The sequence below is a fragment of the Peromyscus eremicus genome, chromosome X, assembly GCF_949786415.1.
Source record: "Peromyscus eremicus chromosome X, PerEre_H2_v1, whole genome shotgun sequence".
Lineage (NCBI taxonomy): Eukaryota > Metazoa > Chordata > Mammalia > Rodentia > Cricetidae > Peromyscus > Peromyscus eremicus.
The window spans coordinates 27,488,025-27,511,147 of record NC_081439.1 but is presented as its reverse complement, the minus strand read 5'-3'; the positions used below and the strand labels follow the sequence as shown (position 1 = coordinate 27,511,147).

Here is a 23,123-nt window from a genome sequence, read left to right as displayed (position 1 = left end):
ACAAAATCCTTTCCTTAGTAAGGGGTTAGACATCTGAGGTCAGCGTGGCCCAGGCAAACTATGTGGAGCTCTGGGAGGATCGGTCATCATGTGGGCTCCCGTCAGAGTTTTCAGTCTCTCCCTCGGAGATGGCCTGCATCGGCGTATTGTACAGGCGGCAGCGGACACTGTAGCGGCTGCTGCTGGCCACAGGCGGGGCCCGGGAACGTCCAACCCGCGCTGACGCTGAGGTGGCAAAGCTTTTTGAGGAAAATCCTTCTGCATTGACTCGTGGAGAGCACGGTGACAGAGGGGACAGTGCTTCAGCCCCAGGTGTGCCCTGGTGGGTATCATCGGGGCTTTGTGGAGACTCTGAAGTGAACTCTCCAGGAGGCTTGGGCAGGATAGGGCTCTTCAGGATTTCCGTGGCAGACATGCGGTAACTAGAATCTGAGCGACTGCCTTTCTTGAGAAGCAGGAGCTTAAACTCTTCGTTGGATGTGTTGGACTTTTTGGCGTTTCGGTAGATGAGACCAGGAGACCTCTGGCTAGTCCCAGCTGTCACAGTGTTGCTGGTTGAAGGGACAGAGCTGGCGCCGCTGCTATTGCTGCCGAGGGGAACTCTGGACTTGCTTCTAACAGCCATGTCCCCAGAATCTTTTCTTCCAAGGACTTTCCTCTTGGATCTTTTAAGAAAAGAGAAAATGGGGTAAAAATCTTAGTCCACACACAATTTTATGATCCAAGAAGTGTTCATCTGATTCCCATATCTATTGTATTTAAAGAGCATCCTATATGGTAGAATACTGAGCTTTAGCACCATACGGAGGAAGGTTAAGGTTCATTACTGCCCCTCCTAGAGTTTAAGGGGGAAAATCCTGCCGACTTCTATTTACAGTGTGGGGAAAGCCTGTTGCTTTTTCCTCACTAAACCTGTCTGTACAATACAGAAGAATATTCTCACATCAACAACCAGCTTCCAAATAATAAGTGCAGCAAGTGGAGAATGGCGTCGGTGGGATACAGCTAGCCTTAGCTTGATACCTGATGGGCCTCGGTAATGAGCAATGGAGGTCTGTGCTGGAGACTAGCCTACACTTTACAAATTAAAACTACATTTTAATCTACTGCACATGAAAAATGAGTTAAGTGACTTTTAAAATAAATCAGTCTGCTTCTGAATACAAATACGACAACCCTTAGCTACTCAGGGACATCAACAGCATATCAAGCAGTACATCAACTCTTTGTGAGGAATTGAAAACTCAGAATCTCTGGAGCTCTTAAAATATTATATAATCTAAGCTCTCAAGAGAGCAAAATAACTCTTGTCAATAAACAGGCAAATCCTACACAAATACAAATCTAAGATTACCAAACTCCTTAAATCTACCTAACCTCTATTTCCAACATGAAACTATTGATCTTATTTTGAATTAAGTGGGCATAAACTCAATGAATCTTCAGCATAACTCAGTTATTCCTGACTCTGGCGGCATGCTCTCTCACCACCTGAAAACCTCGTGTGGTAAAGGGAATGTGAGCTTCGCCTTCCCAGGTTCCTGAGGAGCGTGCCCATGCTGGTAACACTGTCAAGACTCTAACCCAACGCCTTTCTGATTCTACAACGTGCGTCCTGCCCACTATTCCAGAAACACCACATAGTTCTCTGAGGGTTCATTAGCTTACATAGCAAATTAATAATTTGGGCTGCGTTTGGAGAAGAAGTCTGAGGACTAGAGGAATACAATTGGCCTTTAGACGGTGGGGAAGAACATAAACTGGTGAGTCTTGCCCTGTTTCTGGGGAAGATTGCCTGGTAAGGTACACACAGAGGGTACTACTAATGGAACCCTTAGGAAAATGCTATTTCTAAAGAGCAGTGCTCCTTCTTAAAAAAAAAAAGAGCAGCACAAACAGAAAAGAGAAACCCTTTTAAAACAGAAGCCCAAGGGGTGGCGAGAGAGATTTCTTCCAAAATCATAAGGCTATGAAAAAGGAAAGATAATCCCCAGGTTCTATCCTTTGGGAATTCCATCTAGGTCCCCAAGGCCAGGTGGAAGAAGGGCCTCATGTTTGTGGAAAGAGCACATGTAGCATCATTTGGTTCAGTGGCTATGAGTTTGCTTTCAAGGATGAGTTCTGGCTCTGCTTTTCTGCTCAGCAGCTACAATGGGTTGTTGCAATGCGGGCCACTGATACCAGGTTATAAAGGTACAAAAGAGAAAGTGTGAATGGGCAGCAAAGGCACAACCATGTTCTGGGAAAGCAAGCCAGAGAACATCCCCGATTCATGGGATATGGTCTTTCATTTTACAGATAAAAAGAAGTGTCATGAAAGAAATTTAATTTTTAAAAAGAAACAATAAAAGAGAGCAGTTTTCAGTTGTTCCAAGCTGAGATGGGCTCAGATTGTTTTGGCAAATCAACATATGTTTGCATCAGCTAGTGTGAGATTACAGCTTTGAGCATATTTTGTAGACCCAAGGGATTATTTAAAAGCCAGGGGTTAAGGGTATAACTCAGTGGCAGAGTGCTTTCCTAGCATGTGTAAGGTCCTGGGTTTGATCTCTAGTACTGCAGAGATAAATAAATACAAAATATAATATGCACAACAGAGGTTACACTTAAGTTTGGGCTTTCACTCCAAGTCATCTAGCTATGAATTGTTTTCACATGTAAATCTGTTCCAAAATGTCTTTCCTCGGGAAATCATCCAGTATCTTCCCTTCAATGATTCTTACTGAACTCTCTTAATTGAACTCTATGTCTGTCTGTCTAGACTCATTTTCAAACATGCATACAAGTCTATGAAGTTGAGTTGGAAAGATAATTCTTCTTCCTGGCTTGCTTTTGGTTTTGTTGTATTATTACAGGTACAAAATGCTTTCCCATGTTTACATTTGATGAGAGGCCCTTCAGGAGGCAAACCCTTTTCTGTGCCTTTTGTTTCTGGGAAATTGGTCACCCTCTCTCACCTGTGAATGACAGCGAATAGATCCTCAGTTGTTCGAGGTTTGTTTGGAGACACAAACACACCCTCAGCTTCAGCTTGAGAGTCTTCACAGAGTGGTGAAGTGATGGAGTCATCACTTGGTGATGATTCTTAAAAACAAGAACAGAAACATCGTTAAGAGGTAGCTACACATCTCACTACCCTGTTTCCCTGACTCCAGGATCAAACAAGCAAAAGGTACCTTACCACAGTTTTTGAAATGAGAAAGATACCTGCCAAATATTAGTTCCTAATCACAACAGCTTTCTTCTCAGTTGTTTTAATAAGTGAAAAAGAAATGGCAGAGGGAAACCAACACCCAGGGCTATAGAGAACTATAGGGAACACAGGAAACACTATAGGACACCCTAACAAAGGTATCATTAACTGACCTTTCAATGAAGTCTCATCCATACTTCCTTGGGTCTCCTCTGCTCTGCTGTTATCAGAGGCACTTTTGGGTGAAATACCTGAAGCAATATTTTCCTGCTCAGAACATTTTTCAGGGAATGAATTTAGAGTTGACATCTCTGACTCATGGCGGATAGTCACAGGCACTTTGTCATGGTGGCGGCTCACAATACGATGCTTATGTTGACTGCTTATGTCTGTTATTCTAGTTGGTGAGTTAGCTTGAAATGTGATTCCATCCACAGATTCTGGTTTCCCACCTTCTTCCCCTACTCCAGAGGGTGCCTTCTGTCCTTGTTGTGGGGCTCCATCTGGACTAGCTCCGTACTGCATCATTTTACTACCCAAATCACTGGGGCGGGCAGCAGACACCCTCTGAAATCCTGTTGAAAATCCACAGTTCTTACTTGGTATGTTTTCTGGAATAAGCTCACTTTCCATCCGTATTTGGTCTTTCATCACATTTGAATCTGGATGATTGCTACTAGCTGAGGTTACAGTTTCTGGATCGCAGTGACTCTTCACATCCAAAGTGGGGTTCTTTTCCAAATGTTTCTCTGGCCCCATTTCAACTGCAGAGGAATCTACAAAGGACAGGAGGGTGTCTTCAGCAGAGTACTGGCGTGATATTGATTTCTTTGCTGTGTGTGGCCTTGTTTTACCTGGAGATGAAGAAGCCACAGAAGCCACTGTGACAGTACTCTCTTCTAAGCAGGGGAGATCTGTATTGTTGCCTTCCTTTTGCTTAACTTCTTCAGACTTACTGATGGACCTCAGGTTGACCGATTTCAGGACTGTTGGTGTAATTGCAAGAGACGGAGGAGGATTTGACCTCAGTATATCTCCTACTGTGTTCTGTTTATGAGTAAAACCATGCAATGGGTGACGGTGATGGAATGGTTTATTCAAAACATTATGAAGAGCACTTAGGTCAAGATGAGTAGGAGGTATAATTGGAAGTTCCAAATCTTTATTCAATGATAGGGCTCCATCCTTTAAAGATGGTTGCTGTAGTGAGGATTTCCTTTCTGGGACTTTAGGTTTTCTTTTGCTACCTCCAGGAGACAATGGACCTGAAAAGAAAGCCGTAGGGAAAGAGGAGGTTGGCGTCTCCGACTGGCTTGAGTAGCCACTTGATGGAGATGCTAAGCCAGCCAGCTTTTCTGGTGAAGCCAGTTTAAACTCATTGTCGACAGAAGGAAGAGATGGGGTGGTTGCCCTTGATTCTGACTGGGATGTCTGGGATTCAGAGCTCTCCGGAGATTTGATGCACTCGATTACTGTGGTACCCGTAGCAGTGCTTGAATTAGATAAGGATCTGTAAGGATCATTTGTTTTCAAGTCATTTAGAAGCCAGAGGTCTGCATAGTGAGTTGATTCAGCACCTTCATCTTTGAATGGTGAAATGTCTGTAGCATCCAACTGAGGTTCCTTAATAGCATGTTCACTCTGGTTTATCCAAGAAGAGTCCTGCTTTGCAGGCAGATTGGCGTTTTCCACTCGAGAAGGCGTGTTGGAGAAATCAAGAGGCAGCTTCATTTCCCTGGAACTGTGAGGCAGATGCTGACCAGTGCTTATCTTTGGTTCTTTCTTCTCAGAAATGTCTGCATTTTCATCAGACTTTCTCAACGATGAGCTACGTTTAGGTGGAGTTGGCTTTGCCTTTGGTTTCCTGAAAGAGATGCTTGGTCTCCCCTGCCTCCTGTGGTCTATGTAGTCTTGCCAGGCACAGTCCGGAAGACCAGGAGGAACTCCTACACCCTGACCATTCTCTGGGCCCAGGCCTGCATAGTGACAGACATAGCTCTTATTACCTTTGAGACCACAGTCAAAGTGCATCGAGGTATAGTATCCTTCTGTGTCCACTGAGAAATGAGAGCTAGTATCTGCTTTGTCTGAAGGAGACTTTTCCAGAAAGCTGTCATAAGTACCCATGCTTGTGAAGCTTGGGCAGCCCAGGCTATCTGCCTTTGGACGCTCAGGACTAAAATCTTGGCGGCAGGATGCATCATGATGGTGGTGCAGATAATTCCACTCACTGTCACTGGTATTGCTGTTGTTGGCATCATCCAGCAGATCTGCAACAGTGGAGGTGAAGGAGTTTGTCCGGTGGCCTCTTACTTTATCCAAGTGGTCATTGTACTGTTCTGTCACAAAGACACTGGTGTCTTCATTAGCATTAGGAGCAGTGTTCAGTGACAATTCTGAGTCACAGTGCGAAGAGCCAGTGAGGGGAGGAGAAGCTGCTGGAGGGATTGTCTCTGAGGTCTGTGATGGGCATGTAGAGCTGCTCCCACTCCAATTACCACTGGACGACTGGTGGTCATCTTTCTGGTCCATGTGGCTGCTAAGAAGGACACTAGCCGTGGAAATGCAATGGATGGGGCTTCCAAAGGTGTCTGAGTTGGAGGAGATGTCACAGCTTCCAGAGTCAGCCGCCATTCGGGACAGGCGCGACCTCCCTCTCTCACTTAACTTGTGCTGAGGGCTGTGAAGATGTTGAGAACAGGCCAGGCCCAAAGCAGGCTGGTGTTCCTTTGCACTTGGGCTGCTCGGCGCTTCACTACAATCATTAGTGGTTCTTTCATGGTCACCCACGAAAGGCGCCCCTTCTTCATATGCTGAGGGCTTAGCACCAACTTTGGGTTCAGCATCTCCACCTCTATTTCCCTCCCGAGGAAGGCTCCGAGATCTTGTGCGGCTGCTCACTACAGGAGTAAACATGGTATCGCCTTTGTCTGCCAGTGCAGAGATGTTGCCAGCAGAATGAGAAAGGGAAGCTGCAATGCTTTGACCCCGTTGAGCTCTGATTCTCCTTCTGGATGGGGCAGCAATCAGATTATCTTCAGTTTGGCATTCGGAATCCCTGGTTCCGGACCTCCTATTGACAGTGTTGGAGGGGTCTGGGTTTGTGTGCACAATCACATTCCTTTCCCTGGCCACTGGTGATTCATCAGAATCTAGGGCACATGGAAAACACTGTTAGGTATTACATATTGGCAGACTAACAGGCATTTTGAGGGGTGTTTCTAAATCTGTGTGCTACCATATTAGAACCTTCTCCTACAGAAAAAAAAAAACAACAGTATATAAAATTAGGAGAAAGTTTGAATGTTTTCTGTCCCTGATTTGTCTGTTTCTATCTACATGAATATTTGTATATGTGTACACACACACACATACACACACACACACACACACAAACACACACACACACATACATGCAACATGTATACTTATTGAGAGAAGATATGCTTTTTGTTTTTTATGAATCATCTCTCTTCACATTAATTTACTCCAACAAGTGACTGCTTTCATAAAAGAAAATGATAAAAATAATCAAAAAACAAAAAACAACTGAAGTACAAAATCTAGAGTCCTGGCCACTACTTTCACATATGTTTTGAAATACAAGCATAAAGGAATAGAATGATTTCATTATAAAAATTAAAGTCTTATTCACATGGAGCTGCTACCATAATATTTTGAAATTGGTAGAAATATTATAAATACATTGAATAGAAAAATTTTAAATGTCCCCAAAGGTATTATATTTTTAAGATTCCATATTGGAATATGTTTAAAATTTACTTGAAAAATAATTAAAACATAAAAGTATATTTCTCTTCAAATGAAGCTACAGTTTAAAAAAAACTCTTGCAATGAATCTTTGTTTATATTCCTATCTTAAAATGAAACATTTGAATTGGCAAGGCACATTATATTTCACCAGAAATGCTTAAATCTATAAGGTTAAGCCTTTATGTTCAAGAACAGAGTTAAAAAAATAATGCCGAAATGTTTTCTGAATGCAAAATAAATATACAGTAGTTTAAAACTACTACACATTAAAACATTCAATATTTATAAGGAATGTTATAGTTGAAGGCAGTTGAAAATGGGGACCTATTTCCTCTCCTTTCACCTTCACTAGACAGAAACCATGAACATTTTTATGACACACCTATTTCTTGTTGAACTCTTCTGGGAATCCCCGAGATGGTTTTCCTTCTCCTCAATTTTCGTCTCCGCTGTAGCACGGATTGTGAATGAACAAGAGAACAGCGTATACTAGCTTCTCTGTCAAAACCAACTCCTGCAACCCATAAATAGGTCTCATTAGCCTTAAAAGTAGCAGACAAATTTTCATTTACTTGCAACACAGTGATATTTATTGATTGGAAGTCAGGGAAGACTTTGGATTAAGCCTGTGAACAAAATATAAGAGAGACCTTCTTCAGCCCTTATTTAAAGGTTTACTTCTAAATGCAGCTTCCCACAACAGCTTGCAAAGTCAAAAGCAACAATCAAAAGAGGAAAACGAAAAGAAAGAGAGTAAAGAAAGGGACATCAGCCAAGCCCTCTCCCACTGAACTGGTTATACACCTTTAGTCACTATTATTTACTGGTCTATTTCTGGGCTCTCTGAAACTGATACCTTTACATAGTAGATCAGTACCCAAGATGTGAACCTAATGTATCCTGACCCATTTCTTCATTAAAAGCGTCTTTGTGAGTTTTTCTCCCTCCACCTCGTATACCCAAACTTCTCCAAGCATTTACACACACACACACACACACACACACACACTGCTGTGAGGAAACACAACAGCACAACAGATTAGGTCTTTCATCTTTTCAATAATCTTCTAACTCTACTTTCTTCTTGTGACTAAACTGGGTGCTTTTTGGTTTGGAAATAAACATACAGAGGAGTTCCAATCAACTATAAGATAGACTCCCCAGTCTTTAAAGTATTGTTTGTTATTATGCATGCAGGGACCAAACATGGTGCTTATTAGTTCTTCTCTGTAATCCCATTAGTAGCACTATATGTGGTTCTACTAAATTAGAACAACGAGGAAGAAGGTAAGGAATTCAAACTCTGTCAGGCACAATCACGCACTGTGGATTTTTCAGTGCAAGCTGTGGCTAAGAAATATGGAAGGCTGTGCTTTGGGATTTGATCACCTCATCATTTTTCCTAACTGTTAAACCTTGGGTCATCTGTATAGCATCACAGTGACAACAGTTTCTAGGCTCACTTTGAAATATCTGTGTCATGATATGAATGATTACAATGTTATCAGAGAATTCATATGAAAGGTATTTTCCTTTCTTGCTTCCAGTCACAAACTAAAATCCTTCATCTGAATCTTAATGATTATTGAATACATGATTCGCAGACACGGCATATTATATGGACATCATTAACATTATTCTCATTGAAGCTCTTGAAATCAACATCTAATCTGGGCCTTCATCTTGAGAGTTCCTGAAATAAAACTGAGAGAAAAATCTTCTCTTTTTCCTAATCACAAGATGATGGTCCATAATCACAGTACTACATTTGAAAACAAGATTTTACTTACAGTACCAGAAAGGAAGCAGGGCTGCTAATAGTCAGATGTTCTCAGACTGAAAATTAGTTTAAAGGGGTGCCAGAATGATCCATCTTGGCAGATGAACTCCCCTAACATATCTCCTTTAGATTACAGAGGTCAGACAAGTGCACATCTTTAGAATAATTTATCCCATAAGTTGAATAGGTCAGCAGGAAAATTAAGTCTCAGCTCACGACACAACTGGCCAATGCATTAGAGTACCTCTCATTCAGGAGAGAAAAAAAATATCTGTCCCAGATACCCAGTCCATTTGTTCCCCACTCTAGGCGAGAGAAATCTGAGTGGAATTAATCATAGCAATGTCCAAAATTCTTCTCAGGGTACATGCAATCTTCAGTTATGGGAAATAAAGATGAAAGCCAGTCATAGTATGACTGGTTTTGAAATTTTCATTACATAAATAAGGTAAAAGGAACTACAAGAGGGTTTAAAAATACCAGTGTGGAGATCATTTAATTTGGGGGAGAATGGTTGAGAACAAAGTATAATTCTCTCTCTTTCTCTGTCTCTGTCTCTGTCTCTGTCTCTCTCTCTCTCTCTCTCTCTCTCTCTCTCTCTCACACACACACACACACACAAATCACATCATTAAACCTATTACTTTGTATGCTAACCTAGATATTCCTTTAAAAACTAAAACATCATCTGATTACAACTAAAATTATTCCCAGCTCCAGCTCCAGAATTCTGCTAATAGACTTTGAAGAAAAGTCCAGCTGAGCTTCATCCTATCTAGACTAATATGCAAACTTTAATACATACAATAGCAGAAAGTGAAAGGAAGCCAGGCTTGCTCAGATTTTGAATCACAATTTGCTCCTCATCTCTGTAGCTACATATTTTCAGGTCAAAAATCCCTAAACTCAATACAGGAGTCTAAGTGGTCTTGTCGAAAAGCCTACCTTCCTCCAGGGAAGCATGCAAACAGATTCTCTAGTTGGTCGACAGGACCTTCCTTGCAGTTTTAGAAACCTGGGTTTTGCTGTTTTCTTTCTTACGGTGCCACGCATCATTATCATGTGATTAATCACTGCCAACGAGCTATTTGGTGATTTTTTTTTTTAAGAAACTGTCCATCATTTACATAACAAGCAGTCCAGCAGAATATATGCAAATTGGTGTTCAAAACCCGACAAAAGCATACTGAATATCCCCTGACTTGTACATTGACAAAAGATTTCTTGCTCACAACAAAAGTATATTCTTAGCTGATAGAGAGGCTAACAACAGCATGTGTTTTGAACATACTTAATACATGGAATGTTCAGACCCAACTACCCCAAAGGAAAAAAAGAAAACGATACCAGTGACATTGATGGGAATAATGCAAGAAGAAATCACTTGGGCATCTTGTTTCATCTTCTCCTCGGGAGTCGGGAGAGGTAGCGCTTTGCTCCAGTTGGTTTGCTTGTCCAGTGTAGAGGGGACATTGTGTATTGGATTTTTCGGCCTCTGTCCTAACATAACATCTGTTTCTTCATCCTCTGGAGAGTGGGACTGCAAACAAAATACATTCAGATTCACTTCTCATACCTTATATGCATAAGGGATTTCATAGTTCAGCCTTTTAAAATAAGGCTAGAAATAAGCATGTAGGACAAAGGAAACAGCCCTAGAAAATAGTAAGCACAACTAATTAGAAATTTTGTTTCAATAGTGAAGAGATACAGAAGGGAAAAATGGGCCCATAAAACATGCTTTTCAGGTGAAATAGAATTAAGAGACAAATTAGTCAGAAATCCTATCCCTTCAAACTGAAAACTGTCTGTCTCTAATCCAGTGAAAGGTAGATCTACTTTCTGTATGTTTATGTCACTATGAATTCCTGTCAAATATCTTGAGAGCTCTAGACCATGATGATCAAGGAAGGCAGATGAGCTAAACGCCTATAAAAATTCTCAGAGACCCTGAAGAAAACCTGAAGACATGAGACAGTCTGGAATAGACCACCTGGAGAATAACCAACCCGCCAGCCTAACTCAGGAGGCCACCAAAACTCCAGGACTTAATTGCACTGCAGGAAGACAGCTTTGGGGAATGACATTTTAAAAAGTCAGTTTAACTGACATTCGATGGCTGTAGAAAAGCCAAAGTAAAGATGTGCCCCAGTATTCGAATACTATGTTTCTGGAGGGAAAGATTGAAGGGAGTTTCTCTTTTGAATTTAGATGGGTAGAAGAGTTCTAGTTTATTTTCTTGCAGCTTTGTGGTGCAAAACTTTCCTTCCAGCTGTGGAAGCTAGAGGCTTTGATTTTCTATACGACATTTGAAAACTGTCTATCCAAGCCTTTGGCAAATATTAATGCTGTCTAACTTTTATTTCAAGCTTGGGCTCCAGGCCCAGATTATTCAAAAGGCCCCATCCCACTTTTGGTTTCAGGGTTGGCTTTCTAAACCAGAGTAGTAAAAGACCCAGTTTCCAACATTGAACCCAGTTTTCTTTCTTTATACAGGTCAGAGGAAGATGGGTAACTGTATAAAATAAGTATTTCATTTCCTCTTATTTCAGTAAGGTTTTAATAATACTCTGTCCTAAAATCAGGATTTAAAAAAAAAAATCTCTCTAGTGTTCACATTGGAAACTGTACTATTGGCTCAGGATCGCATGTACTGTCAAATGAACTGTCCTCAAGTCTCCTTAAAGAATAGGCTCCAGAGCCCCTTGTTTAAAGGAAACCCCAGTATTTACTTACCTTATCAGAAGTTTCTGCAAAGCCCCCCAATACACCCAACGGTATATGATTTCCCCCCCTTGGGAAAATTGTGTTCGCCATGAACGGTTTAGTAAAATATTGCAAACTTCTTTCTCTCTTCAGCTTTTGTGCAGATTCCCAGCGAAGCGAATAGCTCAAATAAAGTTGGAGCACAAAAGACTTTGTTTCCTAGGTAACTTTCAAAAAGAAAAAAAAAAAGTTTGGTGCATGCAGAGAGGGAGGAAGGGAAAGGGAAGGAGGGAGGGAGGGAGGGAGAGGAGAGAGAGAGAGAGAGAGAGAGAGAGAGAGAGAGAGAGAGAGAGAGAGAGAGAGAGAGAGAGAGAGAGAGAGAGAGAAGAGAAAGGAACACAGGAAAGCTGAGCGCTGGAGCCCAGCAGGAAAGCAAACTCCCACCACCAGAGGCCTCATTTTGCTGGCGATTCCTTCCTTGAATAACAATGGACTTGAAAGGACTAAAGGATAGTGACCTGACTCCAGGTTCTGACCAGCAGCCAAAAGTACTTTTCATTTAATGGTGACAGGGACAATTGGCTGCCAGAGGATCCTCTTGTCTTGTTCTCCTTTAGAAAAAAAAATCGAGACGCTGAACTTTTACAGTTCTGATAAATACAGGGAAAACTGTCATTTCTTTTCCCCAAACTACAAAATCCAGGAGCAGCAATAGAGGATGCCTGTGCTCAGCAGAGCTGCAAATTGCAGCTCCAAGGGGGACATTCATAGGGAACAAAACCAACGACAGGGCTGTCGTTAATTCAAGTTAGGAAAATACCATCCTTCAAGTTGACTTAAGAGAAAAACGGTTAGTTGAAAACAGGTTTGCAATAAAGTTAAAAGAGAGAAGAAAGGGAGAGTGTCTGAAAAGAGCAGGATAAGGCTGCAAAGCAATGTGCTCAGAACCAATACCTTTCTACTCCATGGGGCCATGTGGCAACACTCAGTGGGGGAGGGCGAGCGGGTGCTGTTAAACTATGAAGATGAAATGCAAAAGAAAAAATTAAAAATGTACACAACAGAACGATCCTAACAAATACCATTCTGGGAGAACTTCTCTCCTAAATGATTCTACTCTGACTAAGAGGACAGAGTTCTGGATCTAGAGTTCTTCAATTCAAATCCTGGCTACCTGGCTTTTCCCCTCCATGATCAGGTGCAATTCTTTAACATCTGAAGTAAGATGGGTGAATAACAGCATCTATTGTCCAGGGCTAATCTGAGGATTAAATGGGAAAATATATGTAGTATTCTTAGAATTTTGGCACTTAGCATGCTTTATATGCTAGTGCCGGCTACTTTTACAACTATGGTTATTTTTATGTCTACCTTGTAACTGTGAAAATGTCTTCGAAAATCATGATTTTCCCATCTTTTGTGTGTATGCCTGTGTTTATGTATGTGTGCAGGTGTGTGTGTGTGTGTGTGTGTGTGTGTGTGTGTGTGTGTGTGTGTGTTATGTGTATATATATATGTGTTGGTATGTATGCATGCAAGTATATACATGTACATGTGGAGGACAGAGGCTAATCTCAGGTATCATCATTTCTCAGGAATTATCCATTTAGGGTTTTTTGTTGGCTTGCTAGTTTCTGTATGTGTGAGGGTCTTTAAGTGGCCTGGAGCTTGCCGAATAAGCTAAGATGACTGGCCAGTGAGTCTCAGGGACCTGCTTGTTTCTCCCAGCAGATAATCACCAGCCCTGGGATTATTAGTGTGTGCCACCATACCAAGCTTTTACATTTAGGTCCTCATGTTTGCAAGGCAGGTATTTTACCTACTGTAACTTCCCCATCTTTTCCATCTAAGTCTTGCTAAGTTGGGAAAGACTAGATTATATTCTTTCCTTAGAATGACTTTATTTTCCCATGATTTGTTTGGGAAAAATGTCCTTAATTATGTATCACCTTGTCTAGACTGCTCCAATTTGCTTCTCTTCTCATCAAGCATATTTAAAGACCATTGGTTTCATGAGAGTTTCTGCTTCACACCCATACCCATACATGTTTTAATGCTAGGCTACTAACATCTCACAAGACTTAAACTGAGGGAAAGGCCCTCAAATTATATTGCCAATCTTACTTGGAAAATAATTTGATAATCAGAAGTCTCTCTCCAGGATCTATTAAGAAAGACATTGAAGTTTTTCTTGTTTGTTTGTTTGTTTGTTTGTTTGTTTGGAGAGACTCACTATTCAGTCCATGTTGATCTCTAACCCACAGTCATCCTGCCTAAGCTTTCCAGGTACAGGCATTACAGGTATGCCCTACCATGCCTGGCTGAAACGCTTGAACTCCTACCAGGTGAGAAAACCCACAGGCTGTATATGGGCAAGAATAACTATGAATGTAGCCCAAAACAAAATTTTAAACTTACCCAAAACATTGTGATTTATTTACTATTATTTTCAGTAACTTGATTTGTATATCTGTGTAAGAGCTTTGTAGATAGCAATGCCTTGTTTCCATGTCAAAAGCTAGACACATCTGTGAATCTAACCTATACCAGCTTTAGATTCAGTATGCACATATTATAGTACTTACCTTATAGCTGGGCTTTAATGTTATACAAATTATCATTGAACACACACATTGTGTTCATCTAGTAGATTGTGAATTTCTGTATTTAACTTTTTCTTTCAGTCTTTCATGATAGTAGTTGTGCCCCCTCATAAGAACTCACCAAAATACTTGCCCACTCAAATGACACTAGAGATCCATGTGTTTTAGCAGTTACAAGAAAGCCAACTAAAATTAGAGGCATGTCCAAGATCTCAGGAGAAAGCAGATACCATAGAAACCTCTGTCTTACTAGAGTAAGTACATAAAACTAGGCAGGAAACCACCAGAAACTTCTGGTTCCATAAGTGAATTGGTCTGGGTGGATATTAAACCTAGTTATTCTCAATCTGATGGCAGGCATGTATTGTGAAAGGCACTCAAGATCGAATTCTAATTTAAGTTTCTAAATTGTAACTGGTAGGGTTGTTCATTAATCTTTATGTAGAGCAAATTCCATTTCCTCCTGCCCAGCTTGTTTTGACCAGATCTCAACACTAATGAGTTTAAAGAGCCAAAGGCTCCTCCACTGACGGAATGCATTTTGAGAGATGTATTAGATACACCTGAGCTTGGACTTACTCTGATTCTAGCCTAAGAATCAGCCATAGGCGATGTAGAAGTCTCATATAAGAAACTGGAATATGTAAAATAGAGGAACAATTTATAGAAGCAAGTGAAAGGGAACCTCAAAGTGTCACATTGATATGGGAAAGGAAATTGCTTCAAAGCAATTCAAGGTTTTGGTAGCTCATGAAGAAATATTCCAAAAAAAAAAATACATAAGAGACTGCAGTTCAGAAAACATGAAGGAAATTAATATTGGCAAATGAATTTTGATAGTTCATCATAAATCCCCCAGGTCTACTCTCATGCTGAGTATTTTTTCAGGAATGAGAGATGAGGAGTAGATTTTATCTTTTTATCTGTTTGTATTAAACAAGTATGAGGTAAAAACCTGGCAGTGACTAAGGGTGGCCTTGACTGAATCTAGACAGTGCAGACCACTGGTTTGGGCTACTATAATCAAATCAAGGTCTCCTTGGATTATACTCCCCAGCAGATTCAGCCTCAGCTAAGCATCTCTGTATCATTTTGGTAGCAGCCCCAACCTAAAGCATGCAAATGCAGATACTGGGTAGCCCTGAGCTTTGGAATGGAGAGGTGGTGCTCTTTGGTTCATCCACCTAAACCTAATTAGGCTCCCTGTAGATTTATCGTATCTTTGCATGTAATATTAAGTGGGCTGTGGCTTTATATCTGCCATGAATTATGAACTGTCTGAGTCTTGTGTTTGAACCTATCCTATCTCCCAGATGTTGGTCAATGAAGGCAAAATGATTCTGAGTGTTTTGGATTATATTTTTATATGATCAATGTTCATAGAATTTTTCTCTAAATTATCTAAGAAGTCAAATTGCAAGCCAGTGCTACCTCAGGGCATCTCTACTTGGACCAGAATGCCACTCCTTAATAGGTACTGATGGATAAGTTGAAGAAAAGCTTGGCATTGATCAAATTTGTATAAACTAAATTATTCTTTAATGGCTTTATGTAAATGTACCCCATTGCTCATTCAGAGAAATGCTAGCCATTATTTATTCATAACTGTATTACCATTGACTGAATAATGTCCTATAAATATTTGTTGTGTTGCTAGCACCTTAGTGTGCCCAATACTAAGAAACAAAAATTCCTCTTAAATAAAATTGCTCCTAAAGAAATGACATCAAATTATTTCCACCTACACATCATTTTCAGTAGAGCTCTTAGTACAAAGTTAAAGATGATATAGCACAGGGGAAAATAAGACACCACCAGCAAGATGCACGCAAAACAACAGGTAATGGAAGAATACCCACAGGGATCCCTGCTTTGGGAAGTATCACTTAGTGCAGCAGGGGACAACACTTGCTTCTTTAGAATAACTGTGTGGGAAGAGGGTTAGGAGACCACCATTTTATTCACGTCAGAGCATTTCCTAGATGAAGGTGAAAATCTGTTCCAGTGTAAACAAACTGTCAGACTCAAAGTCCAAATAGTTTATCTCTCGTGTACAGTGTGCTCACTGTATAATTCTTTTAACTTGTCTATACTATGGATATTTTCACAAAACGTGCTGGAGAAAAATGAAAAATCCATTTCCTTCTCCTTTCCTAGGCTTTCATTTTGGCCCTCCTACCATTGATTTTGAGAGGCCTCAGACTAAATTACTACATTGTTGAAAAAGCCAGGATCAATCATGTCTATCTTGTTCCTAACAATAGATTCTTCTTCGATGCCTCACCTCCACTTTGGTCTCTGTGGGCCCCATTGTATTTTCAAGTCGTTTCCCCTAGCTTTTCATAAGATTGCCTCAACCAAACCCAGAGTTATACGTATGATCTGTGCTCAGAACAAGAAATAACAAATATTATACTCAAAAGTAGCCAAGGAAATTTCTCTGAAAGACTATTTTCAAAACCCGATCTTTTTGTGGTGTATGTGAGAGAGAAAAGTTCATGCCTTGACTTCTGTGGCTCTGAGCAAGTGTTTCTCTAAAGAGTTCGAGATTTCCCCAATTCTGTCTCTTAATGGCCAAAGAAGAAAAAAAATCCTTCTACTCCATATTTTACTTTCTGCTGAGTTTTATTTCATATGCTGATAGGGGATTATTTTGCTTCAAAACTTGCCAAAAGACATCTGTTAAAATGTTGTGAGTATTCCAGCAGGAAATGTTTTGAAAAATTGGCTTTGGTTTGTGATCTAACTGATACCACATGGCATTTATAGCTGTCGAATTTCAGAGCTGATTTACAACTATCATGCTATCTTAAACCTGAGAAGTATTTACTGGAGATGAGGTATTACCATATATTTGAATACAGGAGTAAAACCTTACAGTGCAAATATCCTTTACAGTCCATACCAGATTTCTAGTGAGGTGACATGGACTTTTAATATCACTCTACCATGGAGCTTGTTTGTCCTTAGACCAATCTGTGCATTAATGTACATACTATGGCCCATCTGCGAGACGGAGAAGTCCCATCTGCCTCAGACTCTTCTGTGCAGGAGTGTGTGTGAATGTATTGTACATAAATATGAACCACTTTGATCCTTCTCTGAGGCTTAAAGAAGTTTGGCAATGCCTTCTTCACATGTCATTCTCTTGCTGCCGCCATGAAAGAGCACAGTCTGTCCCTTGAGACTGTCTCAAAGTCTCCCACTGGCTAGCAATGTGATCATCTTTCCAAACATGTTTAATAATATCGTTTTTAAATTCATCCTGTGCTTCTTTCTCCCCATGTCTTCAACTCCTGCACTCCAAAGCTGAATAAGCAATGGCAAGCAAAATAAAGAATGAGGAAGAGGCTTAGGGGACATCCCCTGCTTTTGCAGGGCTGAGCCCCACCCCAACCTTCAGTTTCTTCAAAGACATCACCCCTACCTAACATACCACCCTGAACCCCAAATGTCCAAACCAATCATTCCACTACTCCTAGCCAGCTTTAAGACCCAAAGAAAACCACACCAGCAAATACATACTTATTAAGGTGCTCAGAACTCCCCCATGAAAAATCCAAGGGAATGTCACTGAAGCAGAAGTTGGTGCACAATGGTTGTAGGCCAGGAAGGGAGATGTTCAAGGATAGATGCTTACTAAGTTTTTCTTTAGCTACTTTATGCATTCATATCTATTAAAAGTGCTAAAAAGTATAATTATTCAAACCTGGGGAACATTCTCTTGTCATTGATAAATCTCCCTTTCCAAATCACACCTTTACTTTTTTCCCCTGATGAACGTTACCAACTCCTCAATTCTCCTGAAGGATGTTTGGCAAAAGAAAACATACAAAAGATGGACAAGTGTTTACAAATATGTTCAATATCACCATTTACTGGGCAATTTGAATGTAAACCACAAGTCACTATGTATAATAGAGGGGATAAACTGAAAAAGAATAGTAACATACAGTGTTGGCAAAGATGTGATGCAACTGAAATGCTTCTAAATTGACAAGAGTTGTTTAAAATGGTACAATCACTTTAGAGTCTGTTTGGTAGTATTGATAAAGTTAAACATATGTCCATTTTTAATTCCTTGCTAGATCTATGAAAGGAAGAAAATGAGTATATCCACAAGAAGCCTTGCATAAAAATATTTATAGCAGTTATATCTGTAAAAAAACAAATAACCAAATAATACCCTACAATTAGAAACAACTAACTAAAATACCTGCAGAATGATAAACAGATTGTGGAGTACTGTATTCATAAAACTGTAATACAACACAGTAATCTAAAAAGTACATGTGGGCTGAAGGGATGGTTCAGCAGGTAAAGGCACATGGTTCAAATCCCGATGACCTCAGTTCAGTCCCCAGTGCCCATGTGGTAGAAGGAGAGAAATGACTTCTGCAGGTTTTCCTCTAATGTTCACATGCATGCTGTGGTGTGTGTGCCTATACACACGCATACACAAAAATGAATAAGATAGAAAAGCACACACGATTGATAATTCCACATTGATTTTCGAGAGTGTGTGAAACAAGCTAGGGCCTTATCAGTGACAGAGCACTTGTGTTGCATATGCGTAACACTCTGGATTTAACCCTCAAAAAATAAAATAAGAAAAAATTAAGGATGCGGAGCTGAAGAAACCAGACACTCATTGACTTTTAGTTACACTCTGTTGGTAGACATTTGGGTTTTAACCCAAAGATCGGCTATCTGAAAGCAACTGCCCAGCCATAAAACATTTTGCCTGGGCTGAAATGGAACAGAAATTTCTGGAATAATAGAATACTAAACGTATTTTAACATTCAAGAACACTTTGTTTAATCGTGTGCTATTAATGAAATATTTTAAACACAGAGAGCTTAACAAAATCCTATTTGGAAGCATTTGTGGAAAGTAGTCCCACATGAAAGGAAAAGAGGTCTACAGGGAACCCAAGGTGGAGAACACTTTGTACCTACTGCTCAGCTAAGTCATTTACTCACAAGCATTGCTCTGAACTGTCCAGAACACAAAACAGGGCTCACTGACCATGATGACTGAGAAATCGGTGCCAGTAAGTATCTTATTCATTCCCTGTGGCCAGTTCTGCCAGTGAGGGGAGCCCCTGCCAAGGGTCACTCAGCTCCATCAATCCTCAAAGGTTGCTAACAGCAAATAAAAGATACAAGTGAGGAAAAGGCAGGCCCCGCTTTGAAGCACTAGGAAGAAAGAGTCTTTGAACTGCTACAAACACCACAACCCCTTTCACCCGAATCAGAGGGAGCAGCTAGGGGAGTCAGCAGGAACCAGAAGTGGGGAGATATTGCCCCATTTGGGTTCCATTCCCACTGAAGCTTTGCACAGAGAACTCAGAACAGTTGGGACAAAAGCACGAGGTCATCCTCGGCCTCACCACAGCCAACTTTTTAGGTGAGACCTTCTCTCACACAAGCCATGAACCTCCCGCCTTTGCTCAGCCTACTCCTCTAGGGACAGTAGTATCACGTGTATACTCATGGAGCCACTACCATGATCAGAGCACAGATCTGTTCTGTGATCTTCTCAAACCCCCCTGTGCTGTCACTTCATAGTCACAACGTCCCCCAATACTAACCCCTAGCAGTCACTAATCTGTTCTCCATAGTTAGGGTTTTGTCACTTTGAAAATGTTATATGAATGAAATCATAGAGTATGTAACCTTTGGATACTAGGTTCTTTCACCCAGAATAATGCCTTTGAGATCCTTCCAAGTTGCTATGTATATCAATAATTCAATTTTTTTATTGTGAAGACTATTCCATTGTCTGCTTATATTTTGAATAGTGGAAAAGTCTCAAGCATGCAAGATAATTCAACCCAAGAATATTTGGCAAAATGATGTATACAGACAAGTAATTTTATTGACAGCTCCACAGCCAGGCTAATATTTTTAAAAGAATCCCCAAACTCAATTCTGCAACAAGGCATTTTCTTTCTTTTTCACAATCCTTAATGTGAACCAGGCTCACTGGTTAAAGCTGTCTTTCATCAGCTCTTGTGCTGCTGAACAAGCGATTGTCTGATTGTCTGTTTGCTACAAATCTATTCTCCTGTATACTGCTCTGGAATGCTGAGGTTCTGCAAATGTTTCTGTCTTGTTAGCTGCTTCCCATTAGGTTCTGCCAATAGAAGGAGACTAGACGGCCAGAAGAGGAAGAAGGGACTTCCTATTCCCTCAGACACACTGTTCTTGTAACAGCATCCTGGCAATGGTCCCTCACCCTAGGCTGGCAGTTGGTTTCAGCTATCATCTGTAGCTGTATCTACACGCCAGGCAGTATGATGATTTTCTTCAATACAAACACTTCGTAGAAATAGCAAGCACAATAACAGTCACCAGCAATTTACAGTATGTCTCCAAGATCCATTTAATTTCTGAGATGGCCAAATAGGTGAGTTGGCTGGGATGGGTAACTACTGCTCTAAATATTCCTAACTAATGCAGCCAGTTTTCCCATTCATATTCCCTTTCTCACTTAGGATACAATCCAGGATCATATGTTGCACGTAGTTCTCCAATTTCCTCAATCTCCTTCAATTTCAGTAGTTCTTTAGTCTTTGTCTTCCATGGCCTTGACATTTTTGAAGAATACTGATCAATTACATTGTAGAATTTACTTAGATTTAGAATTGTCTGATGTTTTCTCATGCTGAGTAAGATGACTTCGTTTGGCAAGAGTTCTACATAAATGGACTCTCAATATATCCTATCAGGAGGCCATATGAAGGTGTGCCCTATTACCGGCCATGTTAATTTTCACCACTTGGTTAAGGTTGTGTTTATCAGGTTTCTGAGTTAAAGCTACTGTTTCTTGATAATAAAAATTATAATGTGGGTGATAAATTTGTCACTACACAATTATTCTGTTTTTCACCCAACTAACTTTAATCTATTGTTGACTATTGTCTACAAAATTTGTTGTCACAGTACTTGGTTAATGATGATCTTCTTTTCAACATTACCTCTACATTCATTAATTAGAATTCTTTTGTAAGAAAGTGTGTCTATCCTCCATATGTTAATTTATTTATCTATTTAATTCATTTATATCAGTAGGGGTTCTGAGGATATGGCTCAGTTGGCAAATTTTGCCTACGATGAAAATATGAGGACCTGAGTTTGGATACCCAGAACTCACATTAAAAAGCCTCCCATGGTTGGTATTTGCATGTGACCCCAGTGCTGGAGTGAAAGCAGATCCCAGGGGAACTCACTGGCCAATCAGTTTAGCTAAAATGGTGAGTTTCACATGCAGTGAGAGACTTTATCTCAAAAACTAAGTTGGAGAAGCAATTTATGAATATATCTCTGGCTTCTGAACATACTTGTATAGGTGAACATACACATACACACACATACACACACATGAACACATACACACAGAGGACTCATGGTGTTTATCTTATTTTATGTCATAAATCATTACTACCATTGTTTATTTTACTGCTCAAAGTGTACCAGATTTGGCCAGTGACACTCCTTCAGGTTGTCTGTTATTATCTTTTACATGCTTCCTTACTATTTTTTGAGCACTCTCATGCTTTCTGATACTACAAGATAATCCAGACTTATCTTATATTTTCCTAACCCAGTCTTGGATAAAACTTTTCTCCAAGGAGCCCTTTTATTAGCTATTGGTATTTGGAGACAAGATCTAGTCCCTAGATATGCTCAGTGTTACCAGAGTTATTTTAATCCTAAAGGCTTCTGAGATAAGCTAGGCAATATATGTCTATATATTCATACATACATGCATACATTTACTTTCTGTTTACATATATGTATCTGTGCACGACTTTAAGTATATGTTATACTGACACTTCAGATTCCAATCCTATACCTCAGGGTTCATTCTGGACTTCCCACTTAGCTTATTTGTACCTCTTTTCTCCAACAGCAACACACCTGGCTACCATTATCTGGAATATTTATTGTTTCTGACAGGGATGTTCTTGGAAACACTCTTGGGTTGGGATGGAGTCCCAGGCCCCCATGCTACTATTGAGTAAATACTTGTGGGGATCAAGAAAGACATTTGCAGACACACTGTCTGCTCCTACAGTTTTGTCATCACCAGCCTAGACAGAGAGGAGACTAGGACTCTTAGCTGGGAAGATGTTCTGCAAATTTCAGAACTTGACCTTAACCCACTGATCAGAGTCTTCTTTCCATTTGTAGAAGACTAGGTGAACTTCTTTGGATTCATTAGAATTTTGACTGATTTATGAACCATTGATATAGTACAAAGAGCAAAGATGTGAATGGGTCAGAACCATTCAACAGGGTAATCAACAATCTCCACTTTGTACTGTAACTATATAATCTAGATAGAGATGCCACAATATCCCAGTGAGCTATTCCAGGTGTTATATATGTTGTACTGTGGAATAGTATTTTAAGATGTGTTCATTTGTTTATGCTGTGGAACATTTGTTTAATGATGCAAAGATATATTGCATTCTTTTATGTTGCATTTGTTTAACTCTGAAGCTGTGTTACTGTGCCTTTCTAAAATACCTGATTGGTCTAATAAATAGCTAGGCAGAAGAAAGGATAGGTGGAGCTGGCAGACAGACAGAATAAATAGCAGGAGAAATCTGGGAAGAGAAGATCAAGAAGAGAAAGGAGAAGGAGAGGAGGACTCCAGGGGTCAGCCATCCAGCTATACAGCAAGCCATGGAGTAAGAAGTAAAGAAAAGTATAGAGATAGGTAAAAGCCCAGAGGTAGAAGATAGACAAGATAATTTAATAAAAGCTGGCTAGAAACAAGCCAAGCTAAGGCCGGGCATTTATAAGTAATAATAAAACTTAGTGTATTTATTTGAGAGATGGGTAGAGGGCCCACAAAGACCTAAGAGCAGAAAGATTTTAAAAACACCAACTACATTTATGTTGGGCATCATTGCAAATTGGACCATCTAGAAGGCTGATTGGATAGACAGTGCCATAACCAAAGAATTTCTTAGGGTTTTGGAGAAAGTGGACCTAGAGCAGAATATGGACATCTAATTTATTTTGTTAAGATTTTATTTTTATTTTTCAATTA

General features: G+C 40.2%; 1 protein-coding gene across 1 annotated transcript in view; it reads right to left on the bottom strand.

Annotated features, from left to right (window-relative positions):
- Window positions 1-23,123, bottom strand: part of Nhs (NHS actin remodeling regulator) — a 42,810-nt gene continuing 19,687 nt past the window's right edge. Inside the window, exons 3-8 of the mRNA XM_059250477.1 lie at window positions 12,408-12,470; window positions 10,095-10,287; window positions 7,350-7,481; window positions 3,367-6,345; window positions 2,958-3,084; window positions 1-665 (exon numbers count right to left, since the gene is read on the bottom strand). Of these exons, the coding sequence (XP_059106460.1) occupies window positions 59-665; window positions 2,958-3,084; window positions 3,367-6,345; window positions 7,350-7,481; window positions 10,095-10,287; window positions 12,408-12,470 (4,101 nt within the window). The 3' untranslated portion in view covers window positions 1-58. The remainder of the gene's footprint in view (window positions 666-2,957; window positions 3,085-3,366; window positions 6,346-7,349; window positions 7,482-10,094; window positions 10,288-12,407; window positions 12,471-23,123) is intronic.